Source organism: Phocoena sinus, chromosome 10 (assembly GCF_008692025.1).
Source record: "Phocoena sinus isolate mPhoSin1 chromosome 10, mPhoSin1.pri, whole genome shotgun sequence".
Classification (NCBI taxonomy): domain Eukaryota; kingdom Metazoa; phylum Chordata; class Mammalia; order Artiodactyla; family Phocoenidae; genus Phocoena; species Phocoena sinus.
The window spans coordinates 18,069,908-18,084,894 of record NC_045772.1 but is presented as its reverse complement, the minus strand read 5'-3'; the positions used below and the strand labels follow the sequence as shown (position 1 = coordinate 18,084,894).

At 34.6% G+C, this 14,987-nt stretch overlaps 1 protein-coding gene across 5 annotated transcripts in view; it reads left to right on the top strand.

Annotated features, from left to right (window-relative positions):
- HCFC2 (host cell factor C2) overlaps window positions 1–14,206 on the top strand; it is a 47,235-nt gene extending 33,029 nt beyond the window's left edge. The window contains exons 11-16 of one of the 5 annotated variants that reach the window (XR_004351627.1): window positions 649–852; window positions 1,404–1,477; window positions 2,654–2,735; window positions 3,388–3,525; window positions 5,114–5,299; window positions 6,155–14,206. Coding sequence is in view for 4 of the 5 variants with exons in the window: in XM_032644270.1 (XP_032500161.1) it covers window positions 649–852; window positions 1,404–1,477; window positions 3,388–3,525; window positions 5,114–5,299; window positions 6,155–6,440; window positions 7,615–7,694 (968 nt within the window). In the remaining variant the exon portion in view is untranslated. Of the gene's footprint in view, window positions 1–648; window positions 853–1,403; window positions 1,478–2,653; window positions 2,736–3,387; window positions 3,526–5,113; window positions 5,300–6,154 lie in introns of those variants that run through there. The other 4 variants (XM_032644270.1, XM_032644271.1, XM_032644272.1 and 1 more) reach the window with 4 other exon arrangements.
- The last annotated feature ends 781 nt before the right edge of the window (window positions 14,207–14,987 follow it).

Below are 14,987 nucleotides of genomic sequence, written 5' to 3'. Positions count from 1 at the left end.
CAAATTTGGGGAGGTCAAGGAAGTAGAGACTGCTCTAAAGGAAATTAGCGAGGGGAGATAGTAACTGGAGAATACTTGTTTATAATGTTTATAGACTGAGGGCCAAAACTACTGAAGAAGAATTTTAAAACACCAAAAAAGGAATGATTGATAAAAGAGGGTCCCAAAGTATGCAGAAGGAATGGGACCCAAGAGCACAAGAGAATAGATTAAACTTCCTTAGGAGAGAAGTCATCGTCTGAAATGGAAGAGAGGACAGAGGGGCTGGGCACAATCATAAATACATTTCTAGTTTAGGACAAGAGAAGGCAGGAAATTGGTGGCATTCATGCCTGATCATCTGTTTTTCTTTTCCTAAAATGGGAGGAAAGGCCATTTGATCTATGACTGAGTAGAGTTCAAGAACAGTGATTCAGTGTTTAGAATGGAAGAAGGAGCTGAGAAGTTGGAAATCTGTTATGGATATAATGCACTTTATTTTTCTAGATATTTTATGCCTAATGGTTAAGTCATATGACTGACTTTCGTGGTGCTCACATTTATGATTTTAAAATTGAAAATGCCAAGAATTGGGTGACAAGAACTACAAGATACAGCAGTTATTTGCAGATGTTATATTAATAATTAATCCTTTCCCTTTAATTTTAGGTCCTCACACTTCAGTAAATATAGGTGTTCTAAGTACTTGCCTGGACTTAAGAACAGTAATCCCTGAAACTTCTGTATCCAGTACTGTTTCCAACGCACAAACTATGGTAACCCAGCAGACCATTAAAACTGAATCATCCAGTACAAATGGGGCAGTTGTTAAAGATGAAACTTCACTAACAACATTCAGTACCAAATCTGAAGGTTTGAAATGTGTTTCACATACTGTATTTTGAACCATTTTTGTATATAAATTCATCAAACGTATTTGTTTTAGATGGGAATTGCATTTCATCTTGGATTGAATCAAATATAAAAGGATAAGCCATTTCAGTTAAAATCATTATATAATATATTCTCTGCTACCTTACATAAAATAGTTAAATTAGCACACACTGTAATACAATCAGAATGTATCTTTCCTACCATGAACTTATTCTGCAAAATTTTTTTTCCTTAGAAAAGATTAGTTCTAGGCTGTGGAGTAACAATTCTCCCAGCTTGATTGATTTCTGATTTTGTAAATTCTCATTTTATTCTTTTGCAATAGGAATTGTGTTTCATGTTTGGTGAACATTCTCTGAAGTTCCAACTAGTCATCAAATCCTTGAAAAATGAACTTTGTGAATTAGTTCAAGTTAGAGGGTCCATATTTCCAATTATTGTGATTTTTTGTATATTTATAATTATATTTTAATGTATCTGTTTGATAAGTGATTATGTAAGTCTTATCTGATGAATTGTTTAATTTTTAGTTGATGAAACATGTGCATTACCTGCAACTAAGATCAGCCGTGTAGAGGCACATGCTGCAGTGATGCCATTTTCTGTAAGTATATTACCTGGAGATGATACATGTTTACAGACGGTTAAATATGCTTTAAATGCTGAGCACCTTCAACATAAATTCAGGAAAAGACTCGGGTATCCTCTAGTAATTGTTTGGCATAGATTGAAAAATGAAGGGTTAAAGAGAAAACTGTTCACAGTATAATGTTAAGTGGAAAACTGTGGACAAAATATATATACTGCATTCCCAATTTTATTAAAAACACACACAGTGTGTACATTCACACTCTCACGTGAGTCCTCACACGTCTGCACTACGATGTTAGATGACTTTCTTCAGGTTGTGGGGCCAGAGATAATTTTTACTTTCTTCTTTACGCTTTCAGGATTTTTCTGTAATAAAATGTTACTTTAATAATCAGAAATGTGTGTGTATACGTACATATGTGTATATATTGAAATTATATTAATGGTTTAAAGAGTAAAAGGACATGTCATAAAACATAAAACTTGAATGGCTTTATTGCTAGCTACTTAATAGGAGAACAACAGAATATTGCAATACTGAGTCAGGCATACCTGTAGGGTATCCCAACAATCGCTGACATTGGGTTTTTTGGTGGAAGGCCAGAATTAGTCTGCCTGGTACCAAATTTAAATGCTAGGAATGTGCCTCACAAATAGTATACTAAGATTGTTTCACTTAGATGAATACATGTGTTTGTGTATATCTTTAAATTTTTTTTAAAATTCTCAGTCATTTTAACTTTATTGTTATGAGCAAGAGTTTTTATTTGACCTAAAATTTACCTTTTAGAATCTTCAAGATTAGTCCATAGTTGTAGTTTTCTTTCAGTCATGATCTTATGGCTTTTGATTCTGTATTTACCTTCATCAGCTTTCACCTTTCCAGAATGTTAAGTCCCAGTGTTCTTAGACTCTTCTCAGAGAAGAATTATTAAAATGAATTTTTATCTCTTAAATCTGTTTTACAATGCATCAGCCAGAGTGGTATCTGTTATTTCAGTTGGAGCCAGTTGTTTTATAAAAGTTGTTGAAGAGAGTTTTTACAACTTTAAAATGAAAATAGTTTAAAGCTATTCCTTTTCTAAAAACCTTAAAGACTCTTCTAGTTAGCTCGCTTTGTCATGTGTGATAGCCTAAGTAACAAGTAATGTGAATTATAAGCATGTACCTCTGCTGTTATATATTCAAGACAGAAATAAATAACTGAAGTGCACATTTGTTTTGAGCTTCTGGAAACAGTGTCTCATTTATAAAGAAGATGGCTTAAAAAGGTTAGTTCCAGGGTTAAGTATAATTCACTTATCACTAAAAGTAGCTTAAGGTAGAGGAAGTTTATTAGTCTTAAAGCAAGGTAAAAATGTAAAACTGTTTAATCTGTTCCTCTTTAGTATATAATAAATTATATTCAAATTGCATTTTAGTTTTGAACATTTTTTCTCCTTTTAGGTTTGGAGAATCACAGGTATTTCAAGTGCAAAGATCACTGAATTTCTGCTAGTTGTTTTTGAATCTAGAAATAAGCCAGCTTGGAATGAATTTTTCCTTATTTGCTCCTTTTGGAGCAAGTTGTAGTGTCACATTAAAGGGATTATTACATTTTCTGAGAGAGTCTCTGAAATGACAATGTTCTATAAAACAGCTGGCATTTTAACGTATCACTGATTGGAAAGCATGCTAACTCCAGCTAGGTTGATAGCACAGAGCTACTGACTTGGAGAATGCCTGTCACTCCCTATGTTTGAATTGGCAACCCTGTTTCACTGTCAGTTGACCTAATCTGTTAAGAGTTTATTTACTTACGAGCTATTAATTGTGGTGTTTACCCATATACCTACTTGTAGATCACTGCATGGATTATTAAATCTTGAAATTTCTTGTATGTTCAGTAAGAGTCTTCATAAATGTTTCTTTCTCTGAAATTAGAAAGAGACTCCTTCAAATCCAGTGGCCACAATGAAAGCAGGAGAACGACAGTGGTGTGATGTAGGAATTTTTAAAAATAATACAGCTTTGGTGAGCCAGTTTTATTTGCTGCCAAAAGGGAAGCAAAGCATCTCAAAGGTAGCTATTGACATACTTTCTACACTGTTAGTTATAAGCCTCAAGAATGAGATTTTAAAAAGTAATCCTGATTCAGGACATTCGAATGAGTGAAATTAGGATCTGTTTACAATCTATAATTGCGGGTTCTATATATAGTTATCTTGTATTCTTTTTTAAGACTCTTTTTATAGAATATATCACAAGCAGGTTATTTTAAAAAATCTCATACAATCACTGGGCTGAATTTTGAGTCATAAATGATATGGTCTGGCCAGTACAGATAAAGATTTTTTGAAATATCTCTAATTTTGTTACCTGGTGTGTTTAAAGAATGTTTAAAGAACATTTTTTTACTTAGAACTTTGTTATTCCTAATTTCACAGTTTAAAAAGTTTAAAAACCCCTACGCTATTGAATACAATCTAATTTTCCCTTAATTCTCAAGTCCCTTAAAGAGGACCTCATATATATAGATGAGACATTAACCCTCTAAGAATTATGAAATAGATAACAGCTCCAAAGCATATTGAACTAATTTTTTTCTGGAATGGGGAATTTCAGAGAGGGAATTGCCAAAGAAATACATATTGAGTTTGAATCTCCCAAAGATCTTACTGATGGGGAATATATTATTTATCATTATACTTTAGTTTCTCTAATATTACTTCTGGTGTCTCACTTTTACATATTAAATTCTTCCAATTCTTGACAAAAATAGATACCCTAGTTAATAATTTGTTGGTATTATGCCTAACAAAATTTCTGGCTGTAGTTTGATTTCATATACATGGAAATATCCTTATCTAAGGGCCTAGTAGCTGTTTTTCCCAAAAGAAAGAAAAGAACATAAAATTTAGAGCCAGTAAACTTGAATTTGAATCATTAGTTCCAGTACTTGACAGTGTGACGTTGGACAAGTCACTTGTTTAACCTTGCTGAGACTCAGTTTCCTCATCTGTGAAATGGAGATGACCTAACTTCCTTAAAAAAATGGGATGGTACATTGGCACTACCTGTCTCACAGTGGTGTAGTGAGAGTTAGGGAGAATATGTAAAAATTGAAAGTTGTAGATGTTATGATCTTCTTATGCAGAGTATGCAGTCCAATTATTTAATTTAACATTTTTTCAGCATCTGCTGAATATTAATTATTAAAATGCTCTGTACTACGTGCTAGTCATTCCTTTTCTATCAAGTTTGCTTGCCTGTGTCCAAAGGGTATTGTTCCTGGCTAGACTGTTTGACAGTAAATTTTCTGAGGTTTCTACTCCACGTTAAGTTTACGTGGAGATAGTTGTTACCTTGTTTATAGTGGTCAGTTTTTTTCTATCTCCATACTCTTCGTGTGCAGAATACCCTTATATTTCTTTTTATAGCCAGTGATTCTCAACTGGAAAGGCACTTTTCCTCTGGATGAGAATCACCAATTTATGGGCTTAGTTACTTTTGTTTTGGGGAGGGGGGGTTCATTCCATGTATGAAAGAGGAAAATAAATAATGTGAACTACAACCCTAAAACTTAATTCATTCTTTAAAAGTTTTGTTATTTAATGAAAAAATAATTAATTGCATCTTTTCTTTGACTTTTGCATATATTATATTTTAGATAGGAAATGCAGATGTACCTGACTACAGTTTACTTAAGAAACAAGATCTTGTTCCAGGCACAGGATACAGATTCAGGGTTGCTGCCATCAATGGTTGTGGAATAGGCCCTTTCAGCAAAATCAGTGAATTTAAAACTTGTATTCCCGGTTTTCCTGGAGCTCCTTCTGCAGTCAGAATTTCAAAGGTGAGACATCAGGTCAAGACTTAATGATTTAGATTACTGAGACTTTGTACCTGAAGTAAAACTATCAGTTTAGAGATTCTTGTTAGTGTCTGATGAAATGAGAGGTGTCTAAAAGGGGTAGATTAAAGATTTCTAATATATTTTTCTCTAATCATTCATGATATTTTTAAGGACCAAAATTTCAAGCAGAACTACAGCATCCACATTTTAGAAGGTCAGGGAAACCTGTGTATGCTTCTTAATATTAGCTTTGTTCTTGTTATTATGGAACCAAAAAGTTTTGTGCTGGAGAATTTTAATAGAACACATTTAATTGGATTATATTTTATCCTAAGGTCCTATCCCTATTTAGAAAAGATAAGGTCTGCTTTCAGATAAGAAAAATCCCTTTCTTAGGGTAGTACAGGCAGACTTTTAAGCCTAGTTATGTTTTTTAAAAGGGCATGAATTAAACACTATGGATCCAATTAAGTTTGGTTTTTAAAAATCAACAATAGGGCTTCCCTGGTGGCGCAGTGGTTGAGAGTCCGCCTGCCGATGCAGGGGACACGGGTTCGTGCCCCGGTCCGGGAAGATCCCACATGCCGCGGAGCGGCTAGGCCTGTGAACCGTGGCTGCTGAGCCTGTGCGTCCGGAGCCTGTGCTCCGCAATGGGAGCGGCCACAACAGTGAGAGGCGCGCGTACCACAAAAAAAAAAAAAAAAAAATCAACAATAAAAGTTCTAACATCTAATGCAGTTACTTTAGTGAAAAACATCTTGTGTTCTAAAGATATACTCAACATAATAAGTGATATTAGAGAAAGCTTCAGAACTTTTACCTGTTTTTGTTTTTGTTTTTCCCCCACTCTTCAAGAATGTTGAGGGTATCCATCTTTCCTGGGAACCTCCAACTTCACCTTCTGGAAATATTTTGGAATATTCAGCCTACTTGGCTATCCGCACAGCACAAATACAAGATAATCCAAGTCAGCTTGTGTTTATGAGGATTTATTGTGGTCTAAAGACATCATGTATAGTAACTGCTGGGCAACTTGCAAATGCACATATTGATTATACATCCAGGCCTGCCATTGTGTTCAGGATATCGGCAAAGAATGAAAAGGGATACGGACCAGCTACACAAGTTCGATGGCTTCAAGGTAACAATAAAAAAGCACCTTTAAATTGATTTTTTTTAAACTGAAGGTATTGTGATGATTATTTATTAGTAACTGGTTTTGGAGATTTGTCATTTAAGAGTATTCTCTGACTGTATTTCTAGCAGTTATGAATTTGAGTTTGTAAGTTGTTCTTAAAATGTATTTGCTCAATTCTAGATCCAAATAAAAGTAGAAAAGAAGCAAAGCCTCTCTGAAAACTAGTATATGAATTCTTCCTTAAAGTTATAGCTCTTTTATAAAGGAAAATAGTAAAATTAAGATAAAAGCTAGAAGGCTTTATTACTCCAATATCTTTTATAAAGGCCATGTAACTCAGTCATCCTAGAGTTACTGAGATGATTCTAGTAACTGGCTGTTGTACACTGTGCTGTCTTATATAGTAAATGTTCTCTACATTGTAAAGGCCCTGTCTTTGAGTATTCCCTCTAACTTTATTCTATATGAGCAGTGGTCCTCTAACAACTATCTTCTACTGGATAATATTTGTAATACTGATTTTAGTAGCCATTTGATTCATTTCTTTATCTACAGTTAGCACAGAGCTTAAGAAATTAAAAAAAGAAAGGCAAGTTCAGAAATCTGCTTTTGAATTTTCATCATTTTCCAAGAATCATGGCAACATACAAAAAGGATAATGGGTCTTCTTGATTCATACCAGGTTGATATATTGGAATATATTTTTGGCCAAAGCACTTAACTTATCTGGCCCTCAATTTCCTGATTAATAGATGAGGGAGTTAAAAGAGTTTACCTTTAAGGTCCCTGTCAGCAGTAAAATTCTGTATGTTCATCAGAAGTAAAGTATATCCCTAAACATTTTAACATCTGTCTCAATGGATCTAATTTTGCTTTTGCTGAAATTAAAATGTTCATAGTTTAAAATTCAAAGTTAAAGTATGTCCTTCTTATTGAAGAAAGAAAGAAGCACCTTAACTGGACATGAGTTTTGAAATAGTGTTTTAAACATTTGTAAGATTTTTGTAAATGCTCTAAATGTTTTATTTTTGCATTGTTTTTACCTTGAAATTGTATAAACTTTTTTACAACTGAAATATAAGCATTAGACAGCTTACTCAGGTTCCATTACAACCTTAAAGATGCATATAGGCATTATGGATACTCTGCTACAGGTAACTTGTTTTAAACCTTTTAGATGTTTCATGGTTCCACTGCCTATTCGAATCTGGAATGAATATACAGAGCAATAATTGCAGAAAAGATATTTCAGACTAAGAGCTGCAGTAACTGCAGGGGCACAGGTCTGTCATTTTATACCATGTAACCTTATGCCAGTTTAGGTTGACTGAGTAGCTATGTCCTCAAACTTCATGTATAATACTCCAAGCAAAGATGGATTTAATTGTGCAGAATTGATATATATGTATGTTCCAGTTACTAATTTAAAAGTGTATAGAATATTTTAATATATAATTTTTGTAAAGAACTGGGATTTTTATACTACAGTATTTGTAATTAATGTGTCTCACTAATTTTCTCTTGAAGAAAATATGCAAACTGTTAGACACGTAATGAGTGATTTCCAAACTCTAAAGGTAAAATAAACGCACTACTGTGGTGTTGTTAGAATACCTTTTTTGTGGCTATATGAATCCTTAATCTTTAAATGTGTACTTTACAAACAGTGTTTACAAGGAGCTTCTCTGGTTTGTTATCCCAGCACCTCCCTTGGTGAGAGCTTCATTCTGCATTTGTTTAACTCATATGCTTTGCTTTTGGCATATGCTTGCTTTTTGCACTAGTAGAATTTTAACTTACCTCATTATTATGTTTGTAATCATTTGTGTAGCTTCCATAATATGTCTGATATAGGCTAAAGAAGTACTTAACCAAAGTTAAAATAAATGGTAAGCAATTTTGCACATATTAAATGCTAGGGTTTGTTGTGTATATGTGTGCGTTTAGTTATAAAAAGAATAACTATGGAAAGTTATAGTAAGTATGTGTTTCAAGCCCAATCATTTTAATGATCTGTTTGCTTTATTAGGAAAAGGTCTGGCTTTTAACCCTTTATTCTCTGCATTAATTAACAATTTGCATCTTGAAGCACTTCTCTTAATGACAAGGAATAAGTTGACTTTAAGCAAAGAATAGAATATTTGTTTGAGTGTGTACATTTATACCTACTTAGTATTTTGTTTAGTTTACTTTGTTGAAATATCTCTTCTTTTCTAGACTAGGAGGTGAATATGAACCTGTGGTTCTAAAATATGTCTTATTTTCTAGAGAGAAAGGCAGTCTTTCTGTACCAAGGGATTTGTTAAAATAACATGTTTTTACTTTGAGAATCAGCCCAGTTTCTTACCATTTTTTCACATTTGTACATTAAGTAGTAATCACATTTATCTCTGATAAATGATTGGTGACTGAAAGACGCCATTAGGAAATATCTGTGGCTTTCACATTAATAGTTAATAAGAGGTCATTGAGCTATGTGTTTATGAATAGAATGGATTGGGATAAATAACAAGAGAAGTGCATTTAGCTTCTTATGATTTGCACATTTTCTAAGTGAAGATCCCTTTGTGTAGCAGTGGGTTATAACATGCAGGTACCTTTCATAAAAGGATTTACCCTGAGTTAAATTACTTTCTTTACTCCTCCCAGCTGGATAAGCAATTCAGATGTACAAGTCTTTGTGCCATAGTCCTCTTCCTGGACTCTGCAGATTTGGTTCACATAGGTAGTAAAAAGATTTTGCTGTTGCATGCTCTTAGAATTATGTTTTCTAAAATATTGTATTGGCTTCATTTTAGTTTAGTAAACTGTTTGGCAACTTAACTAGAAATAGGGTATTATAAACTCACTTTTATCTGCATTAAAAAAAAACAGAAATAATCCAATTGCATGTATGAGGGCCCCCTGCCCTATAACCCAACTGCATACATATAATCATCTGTAAGAAGGTGAAACTGCTGATCCATTATTTCAAAGACTTGTAGACTAGCAAAGATTTGTTCCAGTTAGATATATGGTCTACTATAACTGGAGATATTTTTATTTTTAAAAATTGCAGCACTTGTAGCATAAAAATAACTTGTAACATTGGATATGAAGAGATTATTAGTATTTAAAATTACTGTAGTCATCTGATCATAAATGAAATAGGTTACAAAATAGACTTGGTCCTTGACCATTTAAGGTATAACTGACAGTTATGTTTTCCAAGACTAATTTTAGGCAGTTTTATATATTGTGTACCAATGACATGTAAAATAAAGCACCTTTTCTACTATAAGCAATTACAGGTGTTATTTATTTTGAACTACATGGAAGAAAAATTAGTGGTGGCAGAGTAAATCTGTAGAAATGCTGATGTTGTATCATTCACTTAAAATGATACAGGCAGGCTCATAAAGAATGAACTGTGTCTAAAAACTTGTTTATTTAGTGGATTGTGTTTGGGAGTCATTTTCTGATAGAAATGTAAAGCCTATCTAACCTTCATTGTAACTAAACTAGTATGCTTGAAAGTAAAAAGGCAGATGGCTCCAAGAAACAGACTAAAGTTGTTGTCACCTTTTTTGGGTCTTCTGTACTCTTAATTTTTTTTTTCTTTATGCTTTTTAATTCATAGCAGCCAGTCTTCTGTCCTGCTACTCCATCAAAATGGCTCTAGCAGAGGTCAGGGATAACGTCTCATTTCCCAAATCCATTGAATTCTTTCATTGTACTTAATCTTGTCATTTGAAACTTTAACCACTCCCTTGACACTTGCACGTTTTTTTAGTTTCTGTCAGACTGTGCTGTCTTTTTATGCACCTCCTTCCGTCTGCAGTCCCCTTTTCCACTCCCACCTGTCTCCATTCATATTTTCAAGATTTAGGTAAAGGTCTCCAACCTGCTGAAGCCTTTCCTGACATACTTCATTTCTAGGTAGATTTGACCCCTTTTTCTTATGCCCCCACTGTCCTTTGTTCAATCGTCTGTCATAGCAGCCTAAAAGCTCTTGCGCCCTTACTGGTTAGCGTTGTTATTCCTCTCCCTCTGCCAGATGGTCAGAGACTGGGTCTTTATCTCTCTTCCATATCAGCCATTTAGCTGCTACTTAAATATTTTAACAAATGACTAAAGAAAATTGCACCTTTACATCTCTCTCCATACTCTCACTCCCCTTCTCAAATTGGGTCAAAGTGAGAGGGAGGCTTTGAAAGGGAAAGAGATTTTAGCAGATTTAATAAGCCTCTGGAGGAAATACAAGCTCCACCTTTGTCTTACCCTACCCTGCTGTCACTTAGGTTCCTAAGAGAAGTTCTGGGATAAGTAAGAGATATGTCACATATTTATTAGGCTAAAAGGGATTTAATATGGGTGTGTATAGATCGCAAGAGGAATTCTTTGATCTAAAAAGATCTGAGAATTTAGTGAGACTGGTGGGCATTGCTGGATAATGATTTTTAACATTGGATGATCAGGAAAATGAGCTAAAAATATTTCCAAAGTCAGTCTCTCTGATTTCCATATAGGAAAGCCATGGACAATTGTCTAACTTTAGAAGAAGCTACCTACATATTTAATATGTAAGCACAGGGAGCTGCTGGAGAGCACAGAGCACCAGCATTAGAACCTCACTGGAGTCTGTCAGGTCACTGTTGTCACCTCTAAGCTTACAGGACAAAGGATTCTTACACTACTGGAAAACAAGATGACATTGGCACACCTTCTTTCCAAGTTTCCCAGTTATAGTTGGGAGTCCTTATACTTTTATATTTCTGTAACTCAGAAAACGACTTTTTAAAAATCATGCCTGGAAAAACATGAACTACAACATTCTGGGGAGAAATAATTCTATAAACCGAATGATGAAGGAAAAAGCTATACCAGCCTCCTTATTCAAAATAGATCTCTATATCTTCTATTTCTATAACTATATAAGGTAGCATCTAGTGTTTGTTTTTGAGCATAGAGTAACTTTGTCCGCTAGTAAGTCATGGTCCAAGAAATGTCCACCTCTGACCAAGAGGATTATCCATTCCTCCTCTGAAAAGATAGACTGGAAGTTCCCTACGAGCTTGAGAAAAGCTCCCTCCCTATTTCTCTGTTTCTTATTGGAGAAGGAGGACAAAGCTACAGGTATAATAATTACATCCGATTTAACAAAGTTGTGGGTGTGCCACTTAAGGCAGCGTAGCATGTAAGAGAGGGGGCAGGGCTCTGGAGGTCCAGCCAACTGCTTGATCGGAAATCATCCTGCTGCCAGTTGCAGTTTAGCACCTCCTGGTGGCATTGTCCATTCCAGCTTACATATGGGTAAGATTTGGGGTCTTTTGTAACAAGCAGCCTAGGATTTTTAAAATAGCACAACGATGTCTGGAATTTTCTGAATGTTTGGAACCTAGTTGAAGAGATTGGACCTGAAGGATACACTGTGTGCTCTCCATTTCCTGAGAATGTACTGCCAGCCATTTGCTGCCGGGCCTAGTCTGCCTCTTGCACCACCTCCCTAACCCAAGATAATAACTTTAGCCTGCCTTGTTGGGTACGAGGGATGGATCCAATGTTTCAAGATCTTTTTTTTCAAATTTCTAAATTGTATACCAAAATGTATAGCTAATCCCCTGAATCAGGTGAAAATGTACCTTAACTGTGCCTTGTGTAATTTGCAAAATGGCACTGCTGGTGAAGAGCCTGGCAAAGATATGATTGCAAAATTGTTATGACACTTGTGACCAACCTGGGCACATGTTATTGACCAATGTGGAGAAACAGTCAGTAGCCACCATGCACTTTCTGTATTTTTGCATTGCTTAACACGTAAATGCACTATTAGGAGAATGTGCCAAAGGGAACTTGTACTTTTGAAAGTCAACAGAATTCAGTAAAGAGACAGTGTCTCGGTTTATTTTGTGATTTGTATCACCTATCATTTCATTCTCCGCTTTATACAAATAATTATATACCCAATGAACAACATAACCAACTAACCAGAATCATGCCAGTGGCTGAACCAACTTGGCAGAGCAGTGCTATAATACTGCCATCTCGTTAGATCCTAACTCTCTGGGAACCTAGTTAACTTCTGTGAAGAATAGTCCGTATCCATTCCTTTTTTCATATTACTATGTACTTCTTCCCCACCAGTTACAATAATTGCCTGATATGCAATGCAGAACAGTGGCTGAAATAATCGGATGTTCCCTCTCTTTGTTGATGAAGTTATATCCCGTAACCTTATATCCTTTTTCTTTTACGATGTTTGTTGAGAATAAATAAAATGATCCCACATGTGCTCAATCTTCAGCTTAAGAACTAGAATACCCTCAGATGTGTAGAATTACCCCACTCTGTCTCCCCTCCCCACACACCACATGAGGTAAACATTATTCTGGATTCTTGGGTAAAATTCCCATGTTTTTATTTATGGCCCTGCCATCTATATTATGTATCCCTAATAATATATTATTTAGATTTACCTGTTTTTGAACTTTTATGTAAATGGTATCATGCTGTATGTATTCTTCTGTGACTTTTTTCCGACACTGTTTTTGAGATTCTTATCCATGTTTATGCATGTAAGTGTATTTCACCTGTTTTTCACTACTGTATAGTATTCCATTATATGACTATCCCACAATTTATCTGTTCCTCTGTTCATGGAGATGTGCGTTGTTTGCAGTTTTTGGTTATTCTGAATGATGCTGCTAGTGAGCATGCTGCCAGTTACAATGTAAGCTCCGTGTGGGCAGGGATTTTGTCTTTTCTGTGTGATTTTGTCTGCTTAACACATTCACAATGTCTAGAACAATGCTGGTACATGGTAGATGCTTAATAAATATTTGAGGAATGAGTGAATTCTTGTACATGTCTCCTGGTGCACACGTGCAAGAGTTCTCTAGGGCAGTTGTTTTCAAAGTATGGTCGAGGGACTCTTGAGGTCCCTGAGACCCCTTCAGGGGAGTCCGTGAGGGCAAAAGCATTTTCATAAGAATACTAAGACATTATTTGTCCTCTTCACTCTCATTTTTCACTTTTAAATGTTTTCCAGATATATGATGACATCATCACTCTGACAGCTTATCAAGTGTGTACCTATATATTTTTGTTTTGAAAATGCCTGTTTTAATTTCTAATATGGTAAATTTTGATAACTATAACCCACATGAACAACAGCTCTTTGAGGTCCTCAGTAATTTTTAAGGATGTGAAGAGGTTCTGGACCAAAAATTTGAGAACTGATGCTCTAAGAAGCAGGTTTTACTTAGTCATACTGAACTGTTTTCTACAGCATTTGTACCAGTTAAGCTCCCACTGGCAGTGGTTGAGTGTCATTGCAAACACTTTTATCTTAGCAAACTCTTAATCTTGACTATCTTTTATATTTGCCAATTGGATGGCAGTTGTATAGTATCTTACTGTGGGTTTAATTTGCTTTTCCCTGATTACTAATGAAACTGAGTGTTTTTTCATACATGAATGTGTTTCCTCTTCTGTGAAATACCTATTCATGTCTTTTTTGCCCATTTTTCTATTGGGTGTGTGTCTTTTTTTTCATTGATTCATATGATTTCTTTATATATTCTGGATGCCAGTCCTTTGTCAGTTAAACATGTTGTATGTATTTTCTCCCAGTTTGTGTATTATCTTTTGTGATTGTATTGAATTTATTGATTAGCTTGGAGAAAATTGATATCTTTTCAATAATGAGTCTTCCCATCCAAAAACATTGTGTATTTATCCATTTGGTTTTCTTTTAATATCTGTCAATAAACTTTAACAATTTTTCTCCATAAAGGCCTTCATGTCTTATATTAGTTTTCTTTCTGGGAGTTTTATATACTTTTTAATGCTGTGGTAAATTTCTTAAAATTACACTTTCTATTCTAAGTGGATGTTGCTGATTATAGATATATTGTTGCTATGTGTTGATTTTGGATCCAGCAACCATGCTAAATTTTTATTCTAATAATGTATCTAGATGTCTTTCTGAGTTTTTTATATAATCGCATCATCTGAAATGGTGGCAGTTTTCTTCCTTTCTGGTCCTTCTACCTTTTAAAAAATTTCTTCTTACATTTCTGTACTTGCTAGGACCTGTAGTACAACGTTGAAAAGAACTGATAGTGAACATCCTTGTCTCAGCCCCAATTTAAAGGGAGTGCTTTCGACATTTCAGTTGAGTATTTTTTTTCCCACAAATGGCCTTCATCACGTTGAGATTCTCTTCTATTTCTAGTTTGCTAATAGTTTTATATGAATGAATGTTGAATTTTACTGAATGCTTTTTCTCATCTATTTAAATGGTTAAATTTTTTTTCTTTTAATGTTAACGTATTAAATTATGATAGTTGATGTTTTAATATTGAACCAATCTTTAATTCCTAGGATAAACCCAGTTTGATCATGGTGTGTGTGTTTTAATACATTGCTGGACTCAATTTGCGTATATTTTCTTTAGGATTTTTGCCTCTACGTTCGTGAGTGAAATCAGCTTATAGTTCTCCTATTATGTCCTGTCATTGTCTGGTTTTGGTATCAAGGTTATACTAGTCTTATTAAATGAGGTTTTCA